This window comes from Triturus cristatus, chromosome 9 (genome assembly GCF_964204655.1).
Source record: "Triturus cristatus chromosome 9, aTriCri1.1, whole genome shotgun sequence".
Taxonomy (NCBI): Eukaryota; Metazoa; Chordata; class Amphibia; order Caudata; family Salamandridae; genus Triturus; species Triturus cristatus.
The window spans coordinates 83,269,911-83,291,332 of NC_140592.1; the positions used below are offsets into that span (position 1 = coordinate 83,269,911).

General features: G+C 42.4%; 1 protein-coding gene across 1 annotated transcript in view; it reads right to left on the bottom strand.

The window, feature by feature from the left end:
• Nucleotides 1-21,422, bottom strand: part of IFT122 (intraflagellar transport 122) — a 453,095-nt gene that overhangs the window by 383,545 nt on the left and 48,128 nt on the right. Inside the window, exons 3-4 of the mRNA XM_085624471.1 lie at nt 13,938-14,022; nt 5,041-5,119 (exon numbers count right to left, since the gene is read on the bottom strand). Of these exons, the coding sequence (XP_085480597.1) occupies nt 5,041-5,119; nt 13,938-14,022 (164 nt within the window). The remainder of the gene's footprint in view (nt 1-5,040; nt 5,120-13,937; nt 14,023-21,422) is intronic.

Genomic DNA, 21,422 nt, shown 5'->3' on the forward strand with positions numbered 1-21,422 from the left:
GTCACAAAGGCATCCTAATCTGCCTAGCCATTATGTTTATCCCTGCATGCTACAACTATAATCCAAACACAAATGCTAGTATTCTTCAATCTATAATGGCAGCTCACATTTAATACTAAGTCACTATGATAGTCTCTACAATATTTAAAGTACTCCATCAATAATTTTTCAGTGAGTTACACCATTTGGAAAGGTAAGCCCAAACGTGGGTCCTGTAAATCATTTTTGCCACAGGACTCAAGCTGCCCGTCGCTTAGGAAGCATCACAAGGCCAAAAGGGCAAGCAGTTGCTTGCATTTCTGTGAAAAGGAGACGTGACCTGGCAGTTTGGGCTGGACTGTCCACTTTGGGCAGGGTGATCTGTACATCTTTGGTCACTGTATTGGCACAGTGAGCAAAAAGAGAATGGGAGGACGCCTACAGTAATTATCAATTGCTGAATTCAATTTAGGTAATTCACCCATCACTTTTTGTTCTCTGCAATACTTCATGGTAATCTGTGCTGTACAGTGACCTGCTGCTTCCAGGGCGAGGGATGATATACTCTATAAATACCAGCAATAAAAAAGGTAGGAATTCTAACAGTCTTGACAGTTCAGACACATTAATTGTAGCAGTGTATATTCAGAGTATTATGGTAGGGGTGATTTTGTTCAACAAAACAAAAAAATAACAATCTGTGCAAGGAGTTTCATGTTGGGATGCCCTTTACAGTAAGAACTGTAGCAGAGGGTATGGTGCTTATTGAAGGAGTGACCTGCTCAGCTTCATATTAAAAAGCACAGCACTGGGTAGTGTGTCCAGGGTAAGCATTGCAGTGTGGGGAGCCTATTAATTGTAGCAGTGGGAGAAAAACATTACTCGAAACAGGATGAGCTAGAAAGAAAGCTTTACATCCACCACTGGGACAGTGAACTGACAAATGAGCTGAAAAGCAAGACTCACTAGAAAGTATATGCTACAGAAGGAGGACACTTTACTGAGATCTGAAAGGATCTGGATATCTAAACCTGAATTTTATTTAGTATATCAAAAATTAAATGTCCGATAAATATCTTTTATAGACTCAGGTAATCCTTTTGTAGCTAACTCCTTAAGCCCACATTATAAGTATTGCAAATTTTAGTGCAGTTATACAGGGAGGCTGGAATCTCCGATTCCAGACGGTATTATCCGCACACTAAAATCTCCACAATGGAGAAAAACTTTTTAATGGTGTAATTTGCACAGGAAAGGTCCCGCAGTCATGGAGGGAGACCAATATAGTGGTCTTTCATAAAAAAGGGAAACCTCGTGAGAAACCTGGGTCTTATCGTCCCATTTCATTGATCAACGCCGACACGAAGCTTTACTCTAAAATCTGGGCTAGGAGGTTGGGCAGGATCATAGGCGATCTTGTCTCCCCATGGCAGCACGGATTTGTGCCTGGGCGAGGCACTACAGACCATATTAGGAGGGCAATAGCCTTATTCGATGCCCAGGCTGTCATGGGGGGAGAGATGGCCATGATCCTGCTTGACGCTGAGAAAGCCTTTGATCGCGTAGCCTGGGCTTTTCTTTGGCAGATCTTAAGGGGAAGAGGTTTTGGCGAAAAATGTATCCAAGCGATCAGGGCAATGTATGTTGAACCAGTTGCACGGATTGTCGTAATGGGGGAGTGCTCGGAGAAAATCTTTATAAACAGAGGTACGCGTCAAGGCTGCCCCTGTTCCCCAATCCTTTTTGCCCTCTATATCGACCCACTTATTCGGCAGATATTAGAGAGCCCTTTGATAAGTCCTGTGGTCTGTAATGGCTATGAAAATAAGATTATGGCATATGCAGATGATTTGGCAGTGATAACTACTAACCCCCAACAGGCCCTTGTGGTTGTGGCCAAACTGGCAAGAATATTTGGGTGTCAATCTGGGTATTTGCTAAATGAATCTAAAACTCAAATTATATGTACTAGAAACATTGTTAAATCAGACTCCAGATTTATGGACTCTGCAAATTATTTGTGTGTCAGAATTAATGCGTCAGTCGATAAAATTATAGAGGAGAATTTTATCCCATTAGGTAAATCTATAGAGACCGATCTGAAAAGAATTGATGTCTTACACCTGTCATTGATTGGTAGGGTTAATGTTCTCAAAATGACAATGTTTCCTAAGATACTTTATCTGTTTCGTGCTATCCCCCTCTTAGTTGAGGAGAAAGTCATTAAAAACGTGGAATCAATTTTTATAAGGTTTATATGGCAGTATGGAAAAATCAGGCACTCTACGAACCTACTGTCTCTTCCGAGGGAAAGGGGGGGGCTTACATTACCCAATTTAGGGCTCTATCATTGGTCATGCTTATTAACCCAAATGTCTATTCTTTTTCAGTCAAAGCCATCTCATAATCCTGTAAACATCGACATTCAGAAGCCACCCTCAATCTATGAGTTATTAGTGGGCAGGAAAGCATTAGGTCTCTTGATGTGTGAAGTTGATCGTAGATATTACAAAAGGGCCCGTTTCAAGATTTTGGAAGGAGTATGGGGGCTCTGGAGGGCTATTTCCAGGTTATGTAAAATCCCTAAGATTCATTCGTATCTCCATCTCTGTAACTCTAGCTTATTTTGGAAGCTGGGTCTAGAAAGAAACCTTCAGGCCTGGAAGGAGCAGGGAATTAAGACAGTAGGGGATATACTGGGTGCAGATGGGATTGAGGGGTTTGATGTCCTCCAACGTAGAGCCGCTATCCCTTCATGTCACTGGCTCTCTTATGTTCAACTAGTCAGCTCATTTAAGACTTTAAGACCCAAGATCCCATCTTTGTTAAAATTTCCTTTGATTGATTTGTTGCTGAAAGGGGGTCAGAGTATTAAAACTATTTATATGTCTTTATTGGGTGAAATCCAAGATGATCTGGAGAAAACAGAAAATACTCTTGCAGTTAAATTAGGGAATCCTGATATTGATTTGGATATGTCATTATATTTGAATAAAAAAGTATTTCGTTCTACGAATCTGAGGGCACAGCATTACAAGACAGTATTTGATTTGTACCATACTCCCGCTAAGCTTTTCGCTTGGGGGGTCAGGGAAGACGATTCTTGCCCCAGATGTAATATGGGACATGCAGACTTATTGCATATGTTTTATAATTGTGGCTCTTTAACAGCTGTTCAGGGAGAAATTGTCAAATTCTGGGAGGAACTATTAGGTTTAAGAATTGATTTATCTCCCTCTCTGATGTTATTGGGTATAGACAATAGATTAAACCTAGGAAAGGCCGAGGAAGCTCTGGTCTTTGTTTCTGTAGCCGTTCTTCGGATTTTAATTTCCTCAGGTTGGAAGGACACAAATGCTCCCTCATTCCAACTATGGTTATCAAGATTATTGGGCATTTATAATATTGAGCTATTATTGTATGCTCAGAAAGGGAAGAAAAGCAGGGATTTCGGGGAGTCTATCTGGTCCCCCATATCCGAATGGATTGCTGTGAGACCAGGAGAGGGAGAAAATATAGCATTGTGAATGTATATTTACCTCGCCTTCTGTTCTATTTTCTTTTCTGTTGGCCAAGCCTATGTGTAGGTTAAGAATGTCTGTTACTTTTTTTTTTTTTGTCTTTCTGTTCCTTCCGATTGTACCCAACTGCATAATAAAAAAAAAATAAAAAATAAAAAAAAAAAAGGAGAAAAACTGTACAGATCTGTGATTACCGGTGCTTTTCCTCTGCGTTGATTTCAGGGTCCCATCTGCGTACATTTTCTTGCTTGAAGCAGAGACGAGAGACAGTGAGGGTTAAATGCCCCTGGCAGGGTTGAGTAAGGTCAAAGGAGTGAGCCCTATGTACTGCCCCCACTGTGTTGTGCTCTTTGTGGTGGGTGAGGGTTTACTCGGAGCCCCTGTTGCTGCCTTTGGCCTGAGGCTGTCTTTTTGGGTGGAGAGAGCTGATGGGAGCAAGAGGGCATCTCCAGAGAAGGGCTGGTCCTTTGGGGGGAGGAAGGCAGTACACTCTACCTGCAAATTTGTTTGGGTGGGTGAGGGCTTTGTCTGACCCGGCCAATAGCCACTGGCTTAGATCGCTGCACACAGCCGGGTGTGTAACCACAACTGGCATTGCTGTTAGAGGGATGGAAACTAGGTGGCAGGTGGTGTATGGGTAACGGCTGAGCCAGACTCATGAAAGCTAAGGATGAAATCTCTGTGGTGCTGCACGGCTCATGCAGCAAAAAGGGTGCCCTCCAACCCCAAGTCCCTGCTCCAACAGAGATTTTACAAGATTTACATCTGCATTTGGTCAAACCAGGTCCGGTACCGCCAGGATCGGAATTATTGGGTCCAGAATTCACCGATCCAGTAATTCTGGGTTACTTATGATGGTGAGTGATATTTCTACCTAGAGAATACCACCATTTGTAATGAGGGCCAAAATATCCTATTTCAACAGCTTTTATTTCTGTTTATTTTCCTTGACCTGATATTTTATTTTTTATGTCCCTGAATTATAGGTGTTCAATATAATGTTATGTATTTGATAGTAGCCATTACTTTGGTAATATGAATAACCACAGACATTTAAAAACAAGATGCTCTTTCCTCTTAATCGCTACTATATGTAAGTGTCATGGAATTATTTCTTTTGAAGTTTATTTTTGATAATGTTGTCAAAAGATGCATTGTGTTGTAGGTGGTGTGCTTGGGTAAGAACTGCAGCAAATGGTACTGTATCAGCACATTGGCAAGAGTACATAGTACTATGTTCAGAGTAAGACTTGCAATTATCACTCATTGTATGAATTATCACCACAAGCCTGCCACTTGTAAAAGTTGTTACTAAATGAGCAATCAGAGAAATTGACAAAGCCCCTTCAGTCTATCTTTTTCTCAGACTTCGATTGTTTGCAGCTAGGTCTCACCAGTAAGGGCAGTGGCATTGTACAACGCTGCCCACTGCCAAGCGAGAATCTGCAGGTAGGCTCTGGGGAAACAAATTATATTATCGGCACATGGTTTTCTCGTCACTTCCTGGATGATAGTCATGCTAGAGAAAGAAGTCACTCACGTGTACTTCAGGATACCCTCGAGCTGTGAAGTCCAAATAATGACACTCTTATCAGCAGAGCCAGATGCAAAACGCCTCCCTGAAAAGGCCAAAAGAACATTCAAAATCTCTTAATTATTATGTCAGGGAGCACATGAAGACAGCCATTGAGATGCCAGTGACTACTTGCTTATATCACATGGACAGCAACAAAGTAAGAGACAAGAGAAGAAAATAAAGGATAGAATAACCTACAACCACAAGAACAAGCACTGGTAAAGTCAATATGTCTCACATTTATGAGTGCCAAGTTATCAGCTTTTCCAATGCTTCTTTGTACAGCACTGGTTAAAAATATTTAAGAAAAAATACTTCAAAATACTGGAGGAAGAGCAAACACATACATTAATGTATTTTCAGACTGTACATCAAATTCAATATTTGAAACCTTCACAAATGGTCTACTTTATTTCTAAAAATACTATGTCGGAATTTAAAGGTAAAAGCTTGCCAAGACCTAATTTACTTACCCAGGACCTAGAACTGAAACATACTCCAGAGAACTTGGTTCTCTGCAGTAGCCCAGGGAGCAGATTCATGGGCCTCCATGAGAAGAGGCAGCTCATTTTCAGCTGTGCTAAGTATACCATCTACCTCAAACGCTAATGGAGTAAGTGTAGCAGCCAGACTCTCATACATAAAACCTTGGTATGCCAAGGTCTATGCATTCATGCAATATGTGGAATGCATGAGATAAAACAAAAACAACACTTAAAGTCTGCTCTTTAGTCATACCCAAACAAAAACGTGTTGCTGTGCTTTGACAGACAAGCTGTGAGTTACGGGGAGCAATACAGAGCACTGGGTGGTATCTGCGGGAGGGAAGCAGCACACGAGGGAGACAGCTAGAAAACGCAAGCACTCTCATGAACATTAAAAGTCTGGTAAAGTGGTAATGCTTCACTGGAAGGACAAGCAGAAGGAAACATATTGGATAAGTAGGAAAAATAAAAGAAAGGGACAAGAAAGCCAACCAATAGTAACGAATGGACATGCTCTAAGCCCACTGTAAAATGTTGGTATGGTCCACAAAAGGTCTTTTGACAGCAGGCAGCTGGAACCGGTCTCTAGGGGAAACCTTAAACTGGAAAAACGGATTTATGATTGTAACATGTAAATCCACTTTCTAGAGTCAACAGCTTGTGTAGCAGCCACCTCTCACGGGGACTAGAAAGGGGCTTTGGGTCCAGGAAACACAGCATCTAATCTGAATTCCTAAACACCAACTAGAATAATATTGAATACCTCTCTGCATCACTCATTGCCAGAATTTTCTCAGCTGTAAATCCAGAGTATACTCAAGACTAAGATACTGAAATAGAAATAAAAGAAAATGTCTCTTAAGGCAAAGCAGACACAAAAGGTTTTGCATTTTCTTTTTTTTTCTTTTTTTGAAAAATTCTTTGTTATTTTATTTGCCACAGACAAAAGAACAGTATGGTCAGTTATTAAACATTAGAGTCGCTATAGCACCGGTTACACACATGGACAGCGTAAATCAGTATGACGTGTATGATACTATGAAAGCATAGTCCGGTCAGTCCATATTCTCCAAGACGGAGCGTCGGGCCTGCGGAGGCTCACATATGTTCCCTCTGTATTCATTCCATTTTGACCACACCTCCCCCCACTTTCGGGGGCACCCCCGCGCCGTGTACACAGTCTTCTCTTGCAACATACACCAGTCCATGTCTCGCTGCCAATCGCCCAGTGTCGGCGGAGCAGGTGCACCCCAAAGGCGGGCTATGTCTTTTTGCCACCATTTGCCCAAGTGTGACCCAGAGTTTCCCTCTCGCAGATAAGTCCGTGGGTTCCCAAATGTTCAGGAGGCATCTTTTTGCCTCTGGGCGTATGTCCACCTCCCATACCTCCTGCATGCAAGTCACCACACGCCTCCAGTACCGCTGCACCCTCGGGCACTCCCACAGAATGTGGAAGAAAGAGGCAGCTACACCGCAACCCCGCCTGAAGAGCCCCTCCCCCCCGTCCCATCGCCTGAAGTCTAGTGCATGAGATATACACTCTATGCAGTACTTTAAGTTGTATGAGCCGAAGTCTGGCCGAAATCGCCACCTCCCTCGGGGAAGCCAGCGCCTCCACCCACTCCTCATCATCGATCTCAAGGCCATCAGCCACCCATTTCTCTTTAAGGGATCCGAGGGGATCGGGAGAATTGTTGATCAGTTTCTTGTATGTGAGTGAAATGGCGTGCTCGGGCATGTATCCGTCGAGCAACCTGTCTTCAAGAGGGGAGGCCCGCGGGGGTTTAGTCCCTGGTGGTATGTTGGCTTGAAGGGAGTGCCTAATCTGTAGATATCTGAAATATTCAGTGTGTGCTAAGTCATATGTTTCCTGCAGGTAAGCAAAGGATCTAACCCCCTCGGGCCCCCACAGGTCTTTTACCTGTGGGATACCAATAAGGTCCCAGCTACGGAACCCCTTCGTGTGACCCAGGCTGCCCAGTCTCTCAGACGCCCACAGCGGAGTGGCCAGCGTCAGCGTGTTGGACCAACCGAGCTGCCGATGCACCATATTTGCACCGAGTGTTTAGTCGGCCCCGTGAGCTGATGTTTCCCAGGTTTAGAGTAGAGTGCGACTTCGTAATTCCCGCCCGGGAGTAACCATCTATCGATCCCGTAACCTGGGTCATTACCGTCCCTATACGTCCCTTGGTTGATCGCCGACATGTGGGCGGCCCAATAGTATTTACGGATATCCGGGAGGGCAATCCCTCCGTCATACCATCCCAGCGTGAGCTTGTGCAGCGCTATCCGAGGCGTACCGGCCCAGAGGAGGGACCGCTGCGCCGCCTCTATAGGCACGAAATAAGAATTCGGCACTAGGTCCGGGTAGTTTTGAAGGGCGTAGAGGAACTGAGGAAGGGCCATCATTTTAAAGAGGGCCGCACGGCCCAGCAGGGAGAACGGAAGTTTCTGCCAAGTAGTGGAGTCCCGCTGGAGCCGTCGCAGGGGTGGCAGTAGATTCTGTTCATATGTAAGAGTCCTGTCCACTGAAACAAAGACTCCTAGGTATCGGAATCCACCCTCTGCAAGGGTGAGTGGGCAGTCGCTGGGAAGCCTCGGGGGGGGGGGGGGGGGGGGGGTTGTATTTTCATTTACTGATTTCACCACCAGACTTATCCCAGATGGAACACAGGAAGGGGGTGCACAGGGGCAGGTCAGAGGACAAGTTGGGAAGTTGAGTTTCATAAAGTACTTAAAAAGTATTGAACCTCTTCGAGACAAGACTAATATTTGGTCGTCCCTTCCACTCTCGTTTTATGGACGCTCAGCGATTTTTAAGATGATCTCTCTCCCTAGAATTCAACACCGGCTACAGAACTTTCCGTATCACATACCGTGGTCCTGGTTTGCACAAATTAACGCAATTCAGAGTAAGTTCCTGTGGAGCGGGGGGACTGTACGGGTGGCACTGCAAACTTGTGTACAAAATACATACTGTGGGGGAATCGCAGCAGCAGATGTTTATGCCTACTATGCTGCCTCTCACCTTTTAATCATCAACAAATGGTGGTACAGCACTCCCTTAGACCCAGCGTTCGCATTGGAATGAGCGGTGATGGAGGGGGTCCCCCTCCTCCAGTTATTGTACAGTAACCAGAAGCTTGATTTCCTTTCACACGCTAGCAGTACAGTGATCCGGCTCTGGAGGCATAATGTGGGGCGAATGGGGTGGAGAGGGCGCCTGACTCAGCCGAACCCCCTATGGCACGGAACACATTTGCGACAGGTGGTGACTTTGGTGGGATTACACAAATGGGACATAAGTATTTCCACTTTGGGCGATGTGATGAAGGGCGCCACACTGAAATCATTCCAACAGTTACAGACCGAATTTCACCTACATAAAACACAATTTTATAAATGCCAACAGTTACGCCATGCTCTCACTCCTGTCATTCGCACTTTAGATGCCCTTCCGGAATTTCACCCTCCACGAGGGCCGCCTCCTCATAGGGGACTTAGTAACCCATAAAATCAGACCGTTCTATCAGACCCTGACGACACATGCTAACACGACCCTACATAAAACCAGGGCGGTGTGGGAGGCGGATATCCCGGACTTGACTGATGATGATGATTGGGCCGAGGTTCTGGCCAGCCCTCGAGGTGTGGCCATCTCCTGTCGATACCGCCTCATTCAATTTAAATACGTACATCGTGTATATTACACCGACTCCGTCTCTGGAAGATGGGGGTCATCCAATCCCCCCAGTGTCTGCGGTGTGGCAGGGACGAGGGAACATTTATACACTCCGTCTGGGACTGTACGGCACTTCTGGCGCAGGGTCTCGTCCTGCGTGGGTGAAGTACTGTCCTGGGATCTGCCATACGACCCAAACTATTTTTACTACTTAGCACAGAGGGAATAGGGGAGAAATCGGTACAAACAACACTTATTATGTCTGGCTCTCACGATAGCTAAGCGTGACATAGCATCATTGTGGAAGGGGACTCACCCCCCCCCCCCCCCCGACATTGGGTAAATGGCGTGCAGAACTAGATAAATGCATGGGAGCAGAGAACGCGTTCTTCCAGGCGAGAGGATGTCCCCTGAAACACAGGAAAATATGGTCCCAATGGGCAACATACCGGGGTATCGATCTCCCTCCTCTCCCCTCCCAGTCCCCCTGATTGGTGCGGTTTCCAATGCGCCCTGGCCCATGGTGCACCCCACTTAATGCCATACTTTAGGCGATGCAAGAACTGTATTGGTTTTGCTATATTGCAGGGGTAATGGGATTGTCTGTGCAAAGTTTGTATTGTTCTATTTTCCATTGTTACTAATTTTATGTACAATGCTGGTACTTTTGATATATCCATTGTTTCACTGTGATTATACCGAGCGGCTGCCTGGATGAAACCAGGTGAACACAATAAAATATGTTTAAAAAAAAAATAGGTATTCAACCTGGATAAAAAAAAAAATGTCAAACATTGAATAATGGCATTTAGAAACACACCAGTGACTTCACTGTGGACAAGTCACCACAGGATGGTCCTGTAATGCATTGGCACTGCGCATATTCAGTGTAGTAAGTCAAGCACGGAGACATGGATGAAAAATGTCCAGATGGTGCATTGCTAGCTTTGGGCCAGGTATTGACCTAATAAAAATTAGCTTTCTGTGGTGTCTTAGTAACAAAGGCACAAAGTCAGAGGAACAAAGGCACAAAGGAGAAAAAGTAACCAACAGCCACCACAAGAAAGCACAGATGAGTGAAGAAAACAGCAGAGAGTAAAGCAGGGAGCTAGAGAGATACGGACACCCCCATGCACATAGAAATAGATTAGAGAACTATCAAGATTATTGAAAGAGTGAGCTGCCCACACAAGCACTTGCAATTAGCAAGCGCACAGCTAACCATCCACCCATATATTGAATAGGGTACAGGTTTACAAGGAGGCAAAAGAGGACTGGTCTCTGACCCTTCCATTACATTAAGGTAAACAAAGATGGAGAATGCCAGTGTGTAAAAACATACCCACTAAACCTTCTGGAAAACTGAAACCAGAGACCTACTGTGGAGCTCAATTCACAATCTTCCTTGCATCGTTCAATCATGGATCTTGTGTCACTTATGTTATGAGCAGCCACCAGTCAATCTGAAAATATATTATTTTGCTTGGAAGATTCTGCGGCTTTAAGACACAGCAGTTGGTTCCAACTGACACATTAATTATATTTGTTCCTGGAAGAAAACCGAAGTATCACGTAGCCACACGAAGTGAAAGATGTCATTTGGATAAACACTTCTATGAAACCTCAAGCAGATTATGCCCCTAAAATATATTTTTTATGTCTCTTCTTTAAGGCAAGTAATCTCCTTGCTCATATCCAATTAAAATCCATGATGGTTTTATATATGGTGAAGTCAAAAATGTTCTATGACAATTCTTTTGGCTTGAGGCTTACAAAAAAATAAAATATATCCTCAAACTCCAAACTACCTAAAATGCTGGAGTTCTATTGGTCAACAGCCTTGGGAGCAAGAACTATGCTCCTGATGCTAAAAGAGATTCAGTGGCTGAAAGTGGGGGTGCAGAATCATATTTAAAATTGATCATTAGGTGCATGTGTTTGAAGCTGCAATGTCTGGCAAAGTTTCCTAAGAACTAGAACTTTGTGCTAATAAACTGCATCATCATTATAAAATGGTTGCTCATTAAACATGTAATTTTTAGATTTGGGAGAAGGATATAATCATTCAAAGTGGCAAAGCGTGACTTTCAGATAAACAAGGGAATGATGGAAAAGAGATAGTGTGAAAAGTCTCTACTGAAGGAAAAAGAGTTGTTTGCTCTCCATGACAAGTTCATTTAGTCAACTGGAAAAGTGGACAGTCGGATATCAAAAAAGAGAACATCGGCTGAGAAGAGAGGGGACATAGAAATGCTTTCGGTGGACTGGGAACAAAAGACTATCAACGAACACCAGGGATAAACATGACATATTTTGACCATGCTTGTCTCTAGGAGAAAGAAGTAGAAAAGTCAAATCATTAAATTTAAATCAAGGCTTTTGCACACGTATCATCAAGCAGTTGCAAACCTAACTTTAAAGACTTTTTTAAGGTGCTGCACACACATAAAATTAGGATGTATAGAAAGTACAAACAAGCAACTTTAGTGAAGCACATTTTCACCATTAAGTTCAACTGAGGAAAAGGCCGCATTTGGCATCCAAATTATTGAGCAAAATGAGCAATGAATAGCATTGGTAAAGCCCCAGGAGGGAATGATCACACAACTGGATTTTATGAGGAATTTCATGCCTTTGAGGTGATCGCTTTTAAAAGGTACATAGTTAAATGCAGAATAAGAGAAAGCTATCGAGAATTACGGGATGTTATAATAACCCTACTGACCAAGCTCATTAAAAAGCAAAATAGATCTGAGGATGCCACAATTTGCTTTTCATGATCAATGTTGATGTGAACATTATAATCTAAAAATTAGAAGACCACAATCTGTTGTTGGTGCAAGGGAGAGCCTAGCTGAAAACAGCCAATTGCGGCATTCCTCTCCTTGACGCTGAATTGTGAAAATATGAGTTGCATCTTTCCTTCACATGTTCAATCATGCTGTTCATGTAATGCCAATTAGATTAGTCCCACTCATCCTGTCCAAGCAACCATATACATTCAGGGGGGTGGAATTTATTAAAATATGTACTTGTCCATGGGGCAGGTTGCTTCATAAATCTACTTGTCCTGTAACAAAATCCACTTTTCCCTTTGGTGCCATGCAGCGACAAATGATGGCAGCAATCTCATTATATAAGAGCCCTTATATAGCCTCTCTGATTATGCCAGGGTTCATACCATAGTAGTTTTTGAATACTATCAATCCCTTTATGTTGCTCCGTTTCCGCAGATCTACATACTGGGACTGAAGGTAGTGGTAAACAATAGTTCCAAGGTTGGAATGTCCTTTTGAGTCTATGCAAACCTACTAACTTGCATGTTTTAAGGGTTTTCAACAACTCTTCTCTAATCTTTACCAATACTGAGAAATGTTGGAAATTTACTCCTGACAATGGCAGACAAAAACCTTCTTCCAGAGTTGGGGAAAAAAGTGGTTGGAGGGAAAATAAACTTGCAAACACTCAGTCTTTCGCATGAGCAAATCTACACATGCATATTTGCTCATGCTAAAATGCAGTTCACAAATATTTTTTAGGAGTACTATTTCTTGCCCTACTGCTGTAAATTCTTGTGAATTCACAAAAGTCATATAGCTGCCCTTAATGCAAGGACATATACCAAGGGTGCACTTTAGAGACTTTCTTTAATAATTGGGCCCCTAATTTGGTCTGGCGTTAACCATGACCTTTTGCGTTTTTATAAATTCTTTCTCTGTATCGGCTGGCTTCACGGTGAGTGACAGCATTCAGCTCTTTCACAAGGAGCATATCGGCACACATAGTAGTTAGTTTTGTTCAGTGCCAGTAACTAATGTGGCAGTGTGTGCTTTTTTTTAGACCAAAATTCTTTTTGCTTTTACCAATGCTTGTTATAATGGTGAGGGTCCGGCAGCTCTCACATCAATAAGGTTTAACAAAAACCATGTCAAAACAAGTCACGCATTGCCAAAACTAAAAAGCTGACCACCATTTCAGACCTACTGGCTTTGCCAATACTTGTTTATTTTTATGTTTCCAAAAATCTTATTGAAACTGGTTACACTGATTTTCGAATATGAATATTTTGGGGAAATATCATGCATCAACACATTTTACTGAATGATGCTGCAAAGAAATGGTACCTACAATTTTACAGTAGTTTAGCAAAAACATTATTTTCCTACTTTCATTTTTTAGGAACATTTTATATTGAAAGCAAAGAATCATTAATCTTGCTTTCAAGCTTCTGCAAATATTTGCATCTAATCAGAGAGCAATCTGGGAGCAATATGCATAGCCTCATATTGCTAAACTTTGAAACCGTGTGCCCACATTTTTATACTGAAACCACTGTCAGAAGTGCAGTCAGAACTTACATTTACTGAGAGCGCTCACCCTAATAATAAAGGCTTTCAATTAATGAACCATAAATACAAGTTTGAACAGCATTAAGATATATGCACACAAATAATAACTTAACTGCAGGCAGTGTGCTGCAGGGGGTTGGGCCTACTTGCCCCAAGGACAAAATGCACATTATAACTTGTTGCCCTTGACCCCAAACAATATGTCCTGGGCGTCGGGCTATAGGAATTCCACATCTCTGTACATTTAGTTTCTCTTTACGCCTAATGACCAGTCTCCAAGGCTAGTTCAAGTAATCCTTCAAACATGCATAGTAAAGTTACTTGTAAAAGCAGCATGCCACTTACCATCTTTAGAATATGCCACACAGTAAACCGTGTCCTTATGGCCCTTAAGTGGCTGTATTAAGGTTCCATCTGAAGTGTCATAGACCTGGAAAGTTACAAAAGGTAGAACGAAGTCTTAATAAAAGCAACATCTCTTAGTATTGGGCACTATTTTAACTGGAAAAAAATATATTTTATTGCAATTTACCATAGTTTCATGTGATCTACCAATTATGTCTACAAGAGTTGCTGTCAACACCTCTTTTCTTAGCAAGTTCCCACTTTGGTTGACACTCCTCCCCAAAAGTTCACATATGCAGATATCACCACACTAAGCTAACATACTGAGCCTAACAAAAAGCAACTAATCGCAGTCACAATGACAAGAAGCATGACGTTCTATTACAGACATATGTCTTCTACATGTCTGGCAGGGTTTGAAGCTAAATGACTTTGGAGGTTACATTTTGTCAAACATTTCAGATTTTTTTCAAAACTCTGACAAAATTGTCAAATAGTATTATCGAGATAACCCAACAGTTCTAGATCTGCGTCCTTCGGAAGCAGGGAAAAAAGGAACTGACTTTGTGTGAACCTCTTTATAAAAGTCAGCATTTAATTTCCAGTGGAGCCGAAAGGCATTACTGCCAATGCCAAAGAGAACTACGTGACACCAGTGGAGGAGGTTGGTGTAAGAACATTTACAGGATCCAGTGAGGAACTGAAAGGAGTTCATGTAAGAAATCTGCGGAAGTCTATATCTACGGGAGCCCAGCATACAGGCCTGAAATAGCCAACAGTGCCTCAAAAGTAAGGATGTGAATACTAATAAAGTCTTAGGGAAAGAGCATTCAACGTTGAACTATGAGTGTTAGAACCAAACCAGATTTTCAGAATTTCCACATACATACATTTGCATACAAATAAACTAGAGGTCATCCTGAAAGCCTAGCTTATATTTGGCTGTTCATGACCTACTCTGTACACGTGGCATAGTATAGTAATCTAGAAGGTGTAAAGATTAACAGAGGTCGCTTTGCCAGGAAAAGCCATGATGACAAGGATCCATTCTATCCTGTAAATTCTAGATCTAGCACCTGTTCGACCACTGCATAGTTAGGCAACTTAGCCACACAAAATCCATTGAAAACTGGCCAGCAAATGCCCTTACTGGAGAGATCAAGGAGCCAAGGAAAGTTTCTCCAACAGTGGTTTTATCTCAGCAGTTGTTAATGCCTCTGAAATCACTGGATATTTTAGAGAAGCACAGACCTTGGTGAACATGAGCAAATCTATACAGACAACAAAAGCTTTCCTAAACCCAAAAGGAATGAGTCCAAAGATGAGCCAGCAGAAAGCTATGAGGAAATGGGGAGTATTATATGGTGTTGTTGTGCTACATCACCGTGTAATATACTTCGCAACTCCTTTAGAACCAGTAGGTTACGCTTGTCAAACCCTTAGCTCAACCCGGGGTAGCTGTGTCTTTAAGCAGTCAGGCTTACACAAAGGAACAAATGTTAAGCATTTAAACAGCACCAAAATAAGAAGAAGAAATACATGAGACACTTGTGAAATCCAAAACTAATTTATAAAAATATATTATATGTATTTTTCTACACCAAAAAGAAAAAGATCCACTGGAGGGTTATGGAGATACAGAAGTGGAAGGGATAGTGAATATGGACTTTTTACTTAACTGCGAACAAGAATTGTCAAATTCAACAAATTTTAGACCATTTTTTTAAAGAAAACTTCAGATAAGTATCAATGTGGTTGCTTTGAGTCACTTCAGGCGACCAACTCTGGCAGGTGGACCTGCGAGGTCTTCAGAAACAGTTACCTCGCAGGTAAGAGCAGGGAGTTCCAGGCACTTTTATAAACTTGCTGTAGGTTCCTATCGAAGTGATCCTGACGCATGGGATATAGGATGCTGAAGATGCTCAAGGCTGCCGTGGATGCAAAGCGGTCGAAGGGGGTCTCTCTTCAGCTACTCCTTGGTCCACGAACTTGGTGAGGCTGTCCTGGCCATAGAGATCGATATCCCTAAAGTCCTCTTGGTTCTGGCAGAAGTTCAGTTGCCACTGAGCTACATGTTGCCTTGCATTGCAGTCACACTGGAATCCTTTCTTGGAGGGTAACTTGACTTCTGGGCGACTAAGCTGCGCTCCAACGACTCTCCTGGCTACAGCGGACTCGGGCGGAACTTTGAGTGTAGGGTCCTCGTCTTTGTTGCTGCATAGCAACAAAAAAGGCGGCTACAAGATTTGGGCTACCAACGCCCCCAATCAGGCTTCTTCAGCTGTTGTGGCCCTGTGCTATGAACAGGAGGTCAGCCAACTGACCCCTGAATTTTAGTGCTTCTCTACAAGTAGGACACAGCAGGCAAAGTCCCTTCTCATTTGCTTGCCACCAGGTTCAGCAGGTGCAGCCCACTATGGTTCAGCCTCTCTTTGCCGGTTTCTCGTTGCAGCAGGGCAGTCCTTCTTCCAGTCCAGTCAAGAGCTGCATTTGGCTTGCCCTTTTAGGCCCAGTAAATGCCCTCAGGATAGGATGCAGTTGGTAGCCAATGGGCTACCAAGTTCACTCCCTTCTGATGACCACTTTCTGCGAAGTGTGGCATTTGGGTATCCCAAGATGCACCATTCTGCCCACTTCCAATACGGCAGAACCCCTCTCTCAGCATCCAGAACTCCCTAATCCAACTCGGAGGTGTACCTACCAAAGGAGCTACAAGCCCTTGGAAAACCAGTGTGGCAATTGGTTTCCCTTCCCTGTCCCTAGGGGCAGCCTGTCTACCTAGACAATCGAGCGGCCTCTCTCCCAAGTGTTTTCCATTTGCCCTTCTTATTTGAAGCTCCTCTTTTGATCCAACACCTACATGGCTTCCTGCATGAGGGAGATAATACCTCTCTGCAGTGCAGGCTTCTATTGTAAGCTTTTCTAGGAATCCTTAGAATGTCTAACCAGGAGGGCAGAAGGCTGTCTCAGAGACAAACTCCCAGGTGTGCAACCATTTAGAGCAGAGGAGACTAAAAGCAACAAAGCGGCAACTTTGTTAAAGTTGCACACTGCAACAAGATACATGAATTACTGCTTGAGAACCAAATCGGGTTTAATGTAACTAGTTATTTGATACCTTGGAATTTCAACTTTGGTTGCTCCGTTCAGGAGTTAGCACAGACCAGTATAACTCTGTACTCGCCAATTGGGCGACCAAGCCTTCCACAATAAAAATGACAGTTTCATGTTTTAACTGACAGAACATAAAAAATACTTGTTCTGCCCATGAAATACGCTGCACCGTGCCTTGGGAATCGGTAAGCCAGTCACAAGGGTGACTCACACTTATTGCAAGGGAAGGTTTGACTTTACCATTGTTTTTGCTGACAAAGCCGGGGCCACCATTTGAAACTGCTCTTCCAGTCTGAAAAGACAGTCTAGAAGACTCAGTTTACCTTTGTCATACCCATGGTGGCACAATTAGTGCTACAATCCCTGGTCTGACCCTCTACCTTTCATGCCCTGGGTACCCTGAATATCATAAATTAGGGACCAATTGGTAAGTTAGCCTATGCCAATTGGGTATAGGCCAATGTAATATACACATTTTAGGGACATGACACGAAGGTCTCGTAGGCAGGCCTCAGTGCACTGAGTCGAAAAACCAGCAGCATCAGTCCAAACACTTGGGGGTGACCATACAGAAAAAGACATTTGCTTACAAAAGCTTACACAAAAGAGCTTTATTTGTTGAAACAAAAGAGGATCAAAAGACAAAGGTAAAAGTCTGAGGAGTTGGCGAGGTTAAAAGAATTCCCATGGGTGTAAAGGAATCTTACCCAAATGCACATTTCACACGCTCTCCTAAAATACAGGGTATTCATAAATAACAGCTAGTAAAGATTATGTAGTGTTTGAGATGTTAGTGGTGTAAATGGGCATTAAATATGTAGTAAAAGCTAATCAAACACAAAGTGGAAGCCCTTATTATGAACTGGTCTTCAGGACTGAAAAACAATCATACTGTTTAACAAGGAACATCAAAATATCAAATGCACATTTCTCCCTCTCCCTTAAGATATGGGTAGTTCATAAATAACAGTTTGTAACGGTTATGGATTGTTTGAGAGGCCAGTGGTGTAAATGGGGCAACAGATATCTGATAAAATCTAATCAAACACGAAGTGGTGGTCCTTAAACTGAGCTCTGTATCCTAAGCTGGTATTCAGGACTGAACAACTTTCATGCACTTTGTTTTTTAAACACGCACATTTCACTGTAGGTCACAAAGTACATCAAAATATAGAGTGTGATCTCAGGGCCTGATTCAGGATTTGGTTGTCGGGCCATCCTCCTCCAAGGAAATTAAGTAAATTACTCCTTTACCCTGGTGGAGGTCCTGACGACCAAAATTTTGAAATGTCTGTAGGGCCAGTGGACATTTAACCCATTGACAGGAACCGCCGTCAAGTCGCTTTCTGCCAATGCATTGTAATTTTGCCATACGGATCCATAAAACATGATGGACCTGTACGACAACGTTATAATTTTTTTTATTTTCAAATACAAAAAGACAAAGCAGTATTTTGTTTTTGAAAATAAAAAACAATGCCTTCCTCGCCATGGGTGGTCATCTCTCAGGGCGTGGCGGACATTTTTCAGTTTTCACTGCCCGTTACCACAAAAGTTTTCCTCTGAATCCCAAAGGAGTGTATTAATTTGCACACTGTGTACGTACAGATAAGTAAATGTAAATGTAAATGTAAATGTGCAGATATTTATATAGCGCAAATCACCAACCGGTCTCTAAGCGCTTGCTTAGGGAACCCGTCCTGGTATTCCCCTGTGAGATAACCCAGCAGGGCATCCACTAGGTGAAAGCCAGGCATCCCGCCGCGAGGGGCCATTGTGGAGATTAAGCAAGCTATTGCCCAGAGTCGCAGAGTGTGAACCCATGAATTGAGTATGCACTGGAGCGAGAATTAATCGAGTCCATGGACAATTTATGGACTCAAGACCCAGCCGAGCCAGGAATTGAACCCTGGTCCCGGGCTGACCTCTGCTTCCAGGTCTGCCTACTCTAACCAGTGAGCCACACAACAATGGCCTGGTGGGAGAGGCCTAAGGGAGAAAGCAACATATATATCTTACTGGAATCTTTTGAGCAATATTGCAAGGGAAAAACATTGTTACCAAACACTGAAAAAATTACAAATGTTAGTGGTGCGTAAGCCACAAAGTCGAAAAAAGAGGTTTAAGTTAAACAGTCATGTTAGAAATGGCTTCTCAATCCGAGTATTTGGGATTTAGATTTAATACCAGAGGTAATTAGAGCCAAGTTCTAAAAAGTCAAACGATAAAGCATAAAATGTCACTGGTGTTCGATGCAAAGCAGAGCATGTTAGGAGCAGGCCTACATTCTGACATTCTAAAAGTCAGTCAAGCAAAAGTGGTTACAAGCAGACTTTATGGTGTTGAATTACGAGGTATGGTAAATTTTAATTCACTGTTAATGACCCAAAATAATTATATTAGGTGGCTACATGGAATGACAAAATCTGCTACTTTGGTAATTTTAAGGACAGAACCGAATGTAACCAGAAAAGACAGAAATGTTGCTTTAAAACCTTTTTGTTTTGCATTTATCTTTGGTCCAAACTCGAGGACAAAGCTTTATATGATGGTACCACAGGTTGTGAGGAGGCCTTAAAACTTCCATTCGTTCACATGTAAGAGTCACTGTAAATGTCACGACTATAGGTTTAGGACTGTATAGTCTATGGACAGGACTGAAATAACGACTACAGTGGTAAAAAGATAACTTAAGAACAACTATTTTGACCGGCGTAATATTGAGATATTAATTTACTGCTGTCATCAAAAATGGGAAATGCTTATTGTATGTAAGAATTAAAGGACTACAATGAACTTTACCTCAACTATTACAAACTGGACGTTTTAGGATTATTAAGAATTCAATTTTTCATATGGGTTTTACAACTAAATCATTTTATGGCAAGTTGTAATGTATATTTGTCTCACTTGACTCATGTTCACTCCTCTCCCACCCACACTAAACCTCTCTCGTTGCAGTCCTTAAAAATATATATTTCTTATTTTTTTTCGAGAGGGCCCAGCGGATGCCATTTCCTGTTTGACCACCCTGTTCTTCAAATATGCTTTGTGCACCTTTAAATATTTTTTTTTAATCCACCCCTTCAATTGGAGTCCGCCATCTTGAAATGAAAAATATAGAAAAATTAATGAAAATGGTGCACAAGGCATGCCATTCGCATGTGCGTGCATCACTTCATGTCTTCACGCTCAGATGTCAAATTGTCATGATGAGTCCGTGTGCATCTGTCATCACACTTTTTTTTCTTTTTTTGCTGATGCTCCCCATCAGCAATAAAAAATGGTTAAAGTCCAGTAGGTCGAAAAGGCTTTGTCGATGTTTGATTGTTTTTTGCCCATTTTACAGGTGGATGGAAAAATGGTTATTGTCAAGTTTGAACAAATGTAGACCACCATCCTGGGAGAAAGCAACAGTATGAGATATGGGTTGGTGCTCTTTCACAAGTTGTGAAAGCTTTTTAAGAAATGAACAAATTCAGTACTGTTCGCCAAAACCTATGTGGTCTCTTAGGGTGTGTATGAGGATTTTGTGGTGGATGGTATTGAAAGCCACTGAGCGATCAAGAAGCATAAGAACAGATGATTCTTCCCCATCCATGATTCCGAGTGTATTGTTGGTTATTTGTAGGATGGAAGCCTCCACACTCCGACTGTTACTGCAACCATACTGGAAATCATCAAGCACTTGGTCGTCCATAAAGAATTTGTTTAGTAGCACATTGACTCAGCTTTCAATGATTTTGGTTAGGAAAGGGAGAAGATAGGCTGACAACTGTTGAGATCCTCAGGATCCACAGTTAGTTTCTTTTTTTTTTTAAATGGGACTATTTGATACATTTTCAGGCAGTCAGGAAAAGTACTCTCCTGCAAGGATGGATTAGTGAGGCTGACCAAGTTATGTGAGAGAACATTCTGCATCTCGTTAGTCACTTAAGTGGATATAGAGTCACAGGAGAGATTAGGATTGAGCTTAGTAATGATGTTGCAATGCTTAGACTGAGATACGCCCCTGAAAGCATACCAGTTATTTTATGATTTCCTTATGAGGGTACTGCATCGATTGGTGGACACTGATGTAAGCAGTGCTTCAGTGTTTTTGATCCTGGAGTCAAAGAAGCAGGCACAAACTTTGCACTCATCATCTGGTCCAGGATTTTTCAAGGTACTTCTGGGTTTTATGGCAGCTTAGACAACCTCAAAACATACTTTATCAAGATCAATTTGGGACCTGATAGAGTCCGATTTGGTGACATGTTTTTTGTATGCTCAACTAGAGTAACAAACGACTTCAAGTTTAATCATAGAATGATTATGCCGCTAGGAACATAAAAAAATTCTGTGGCACTATCTTTCTTTATTGAGAGTTTT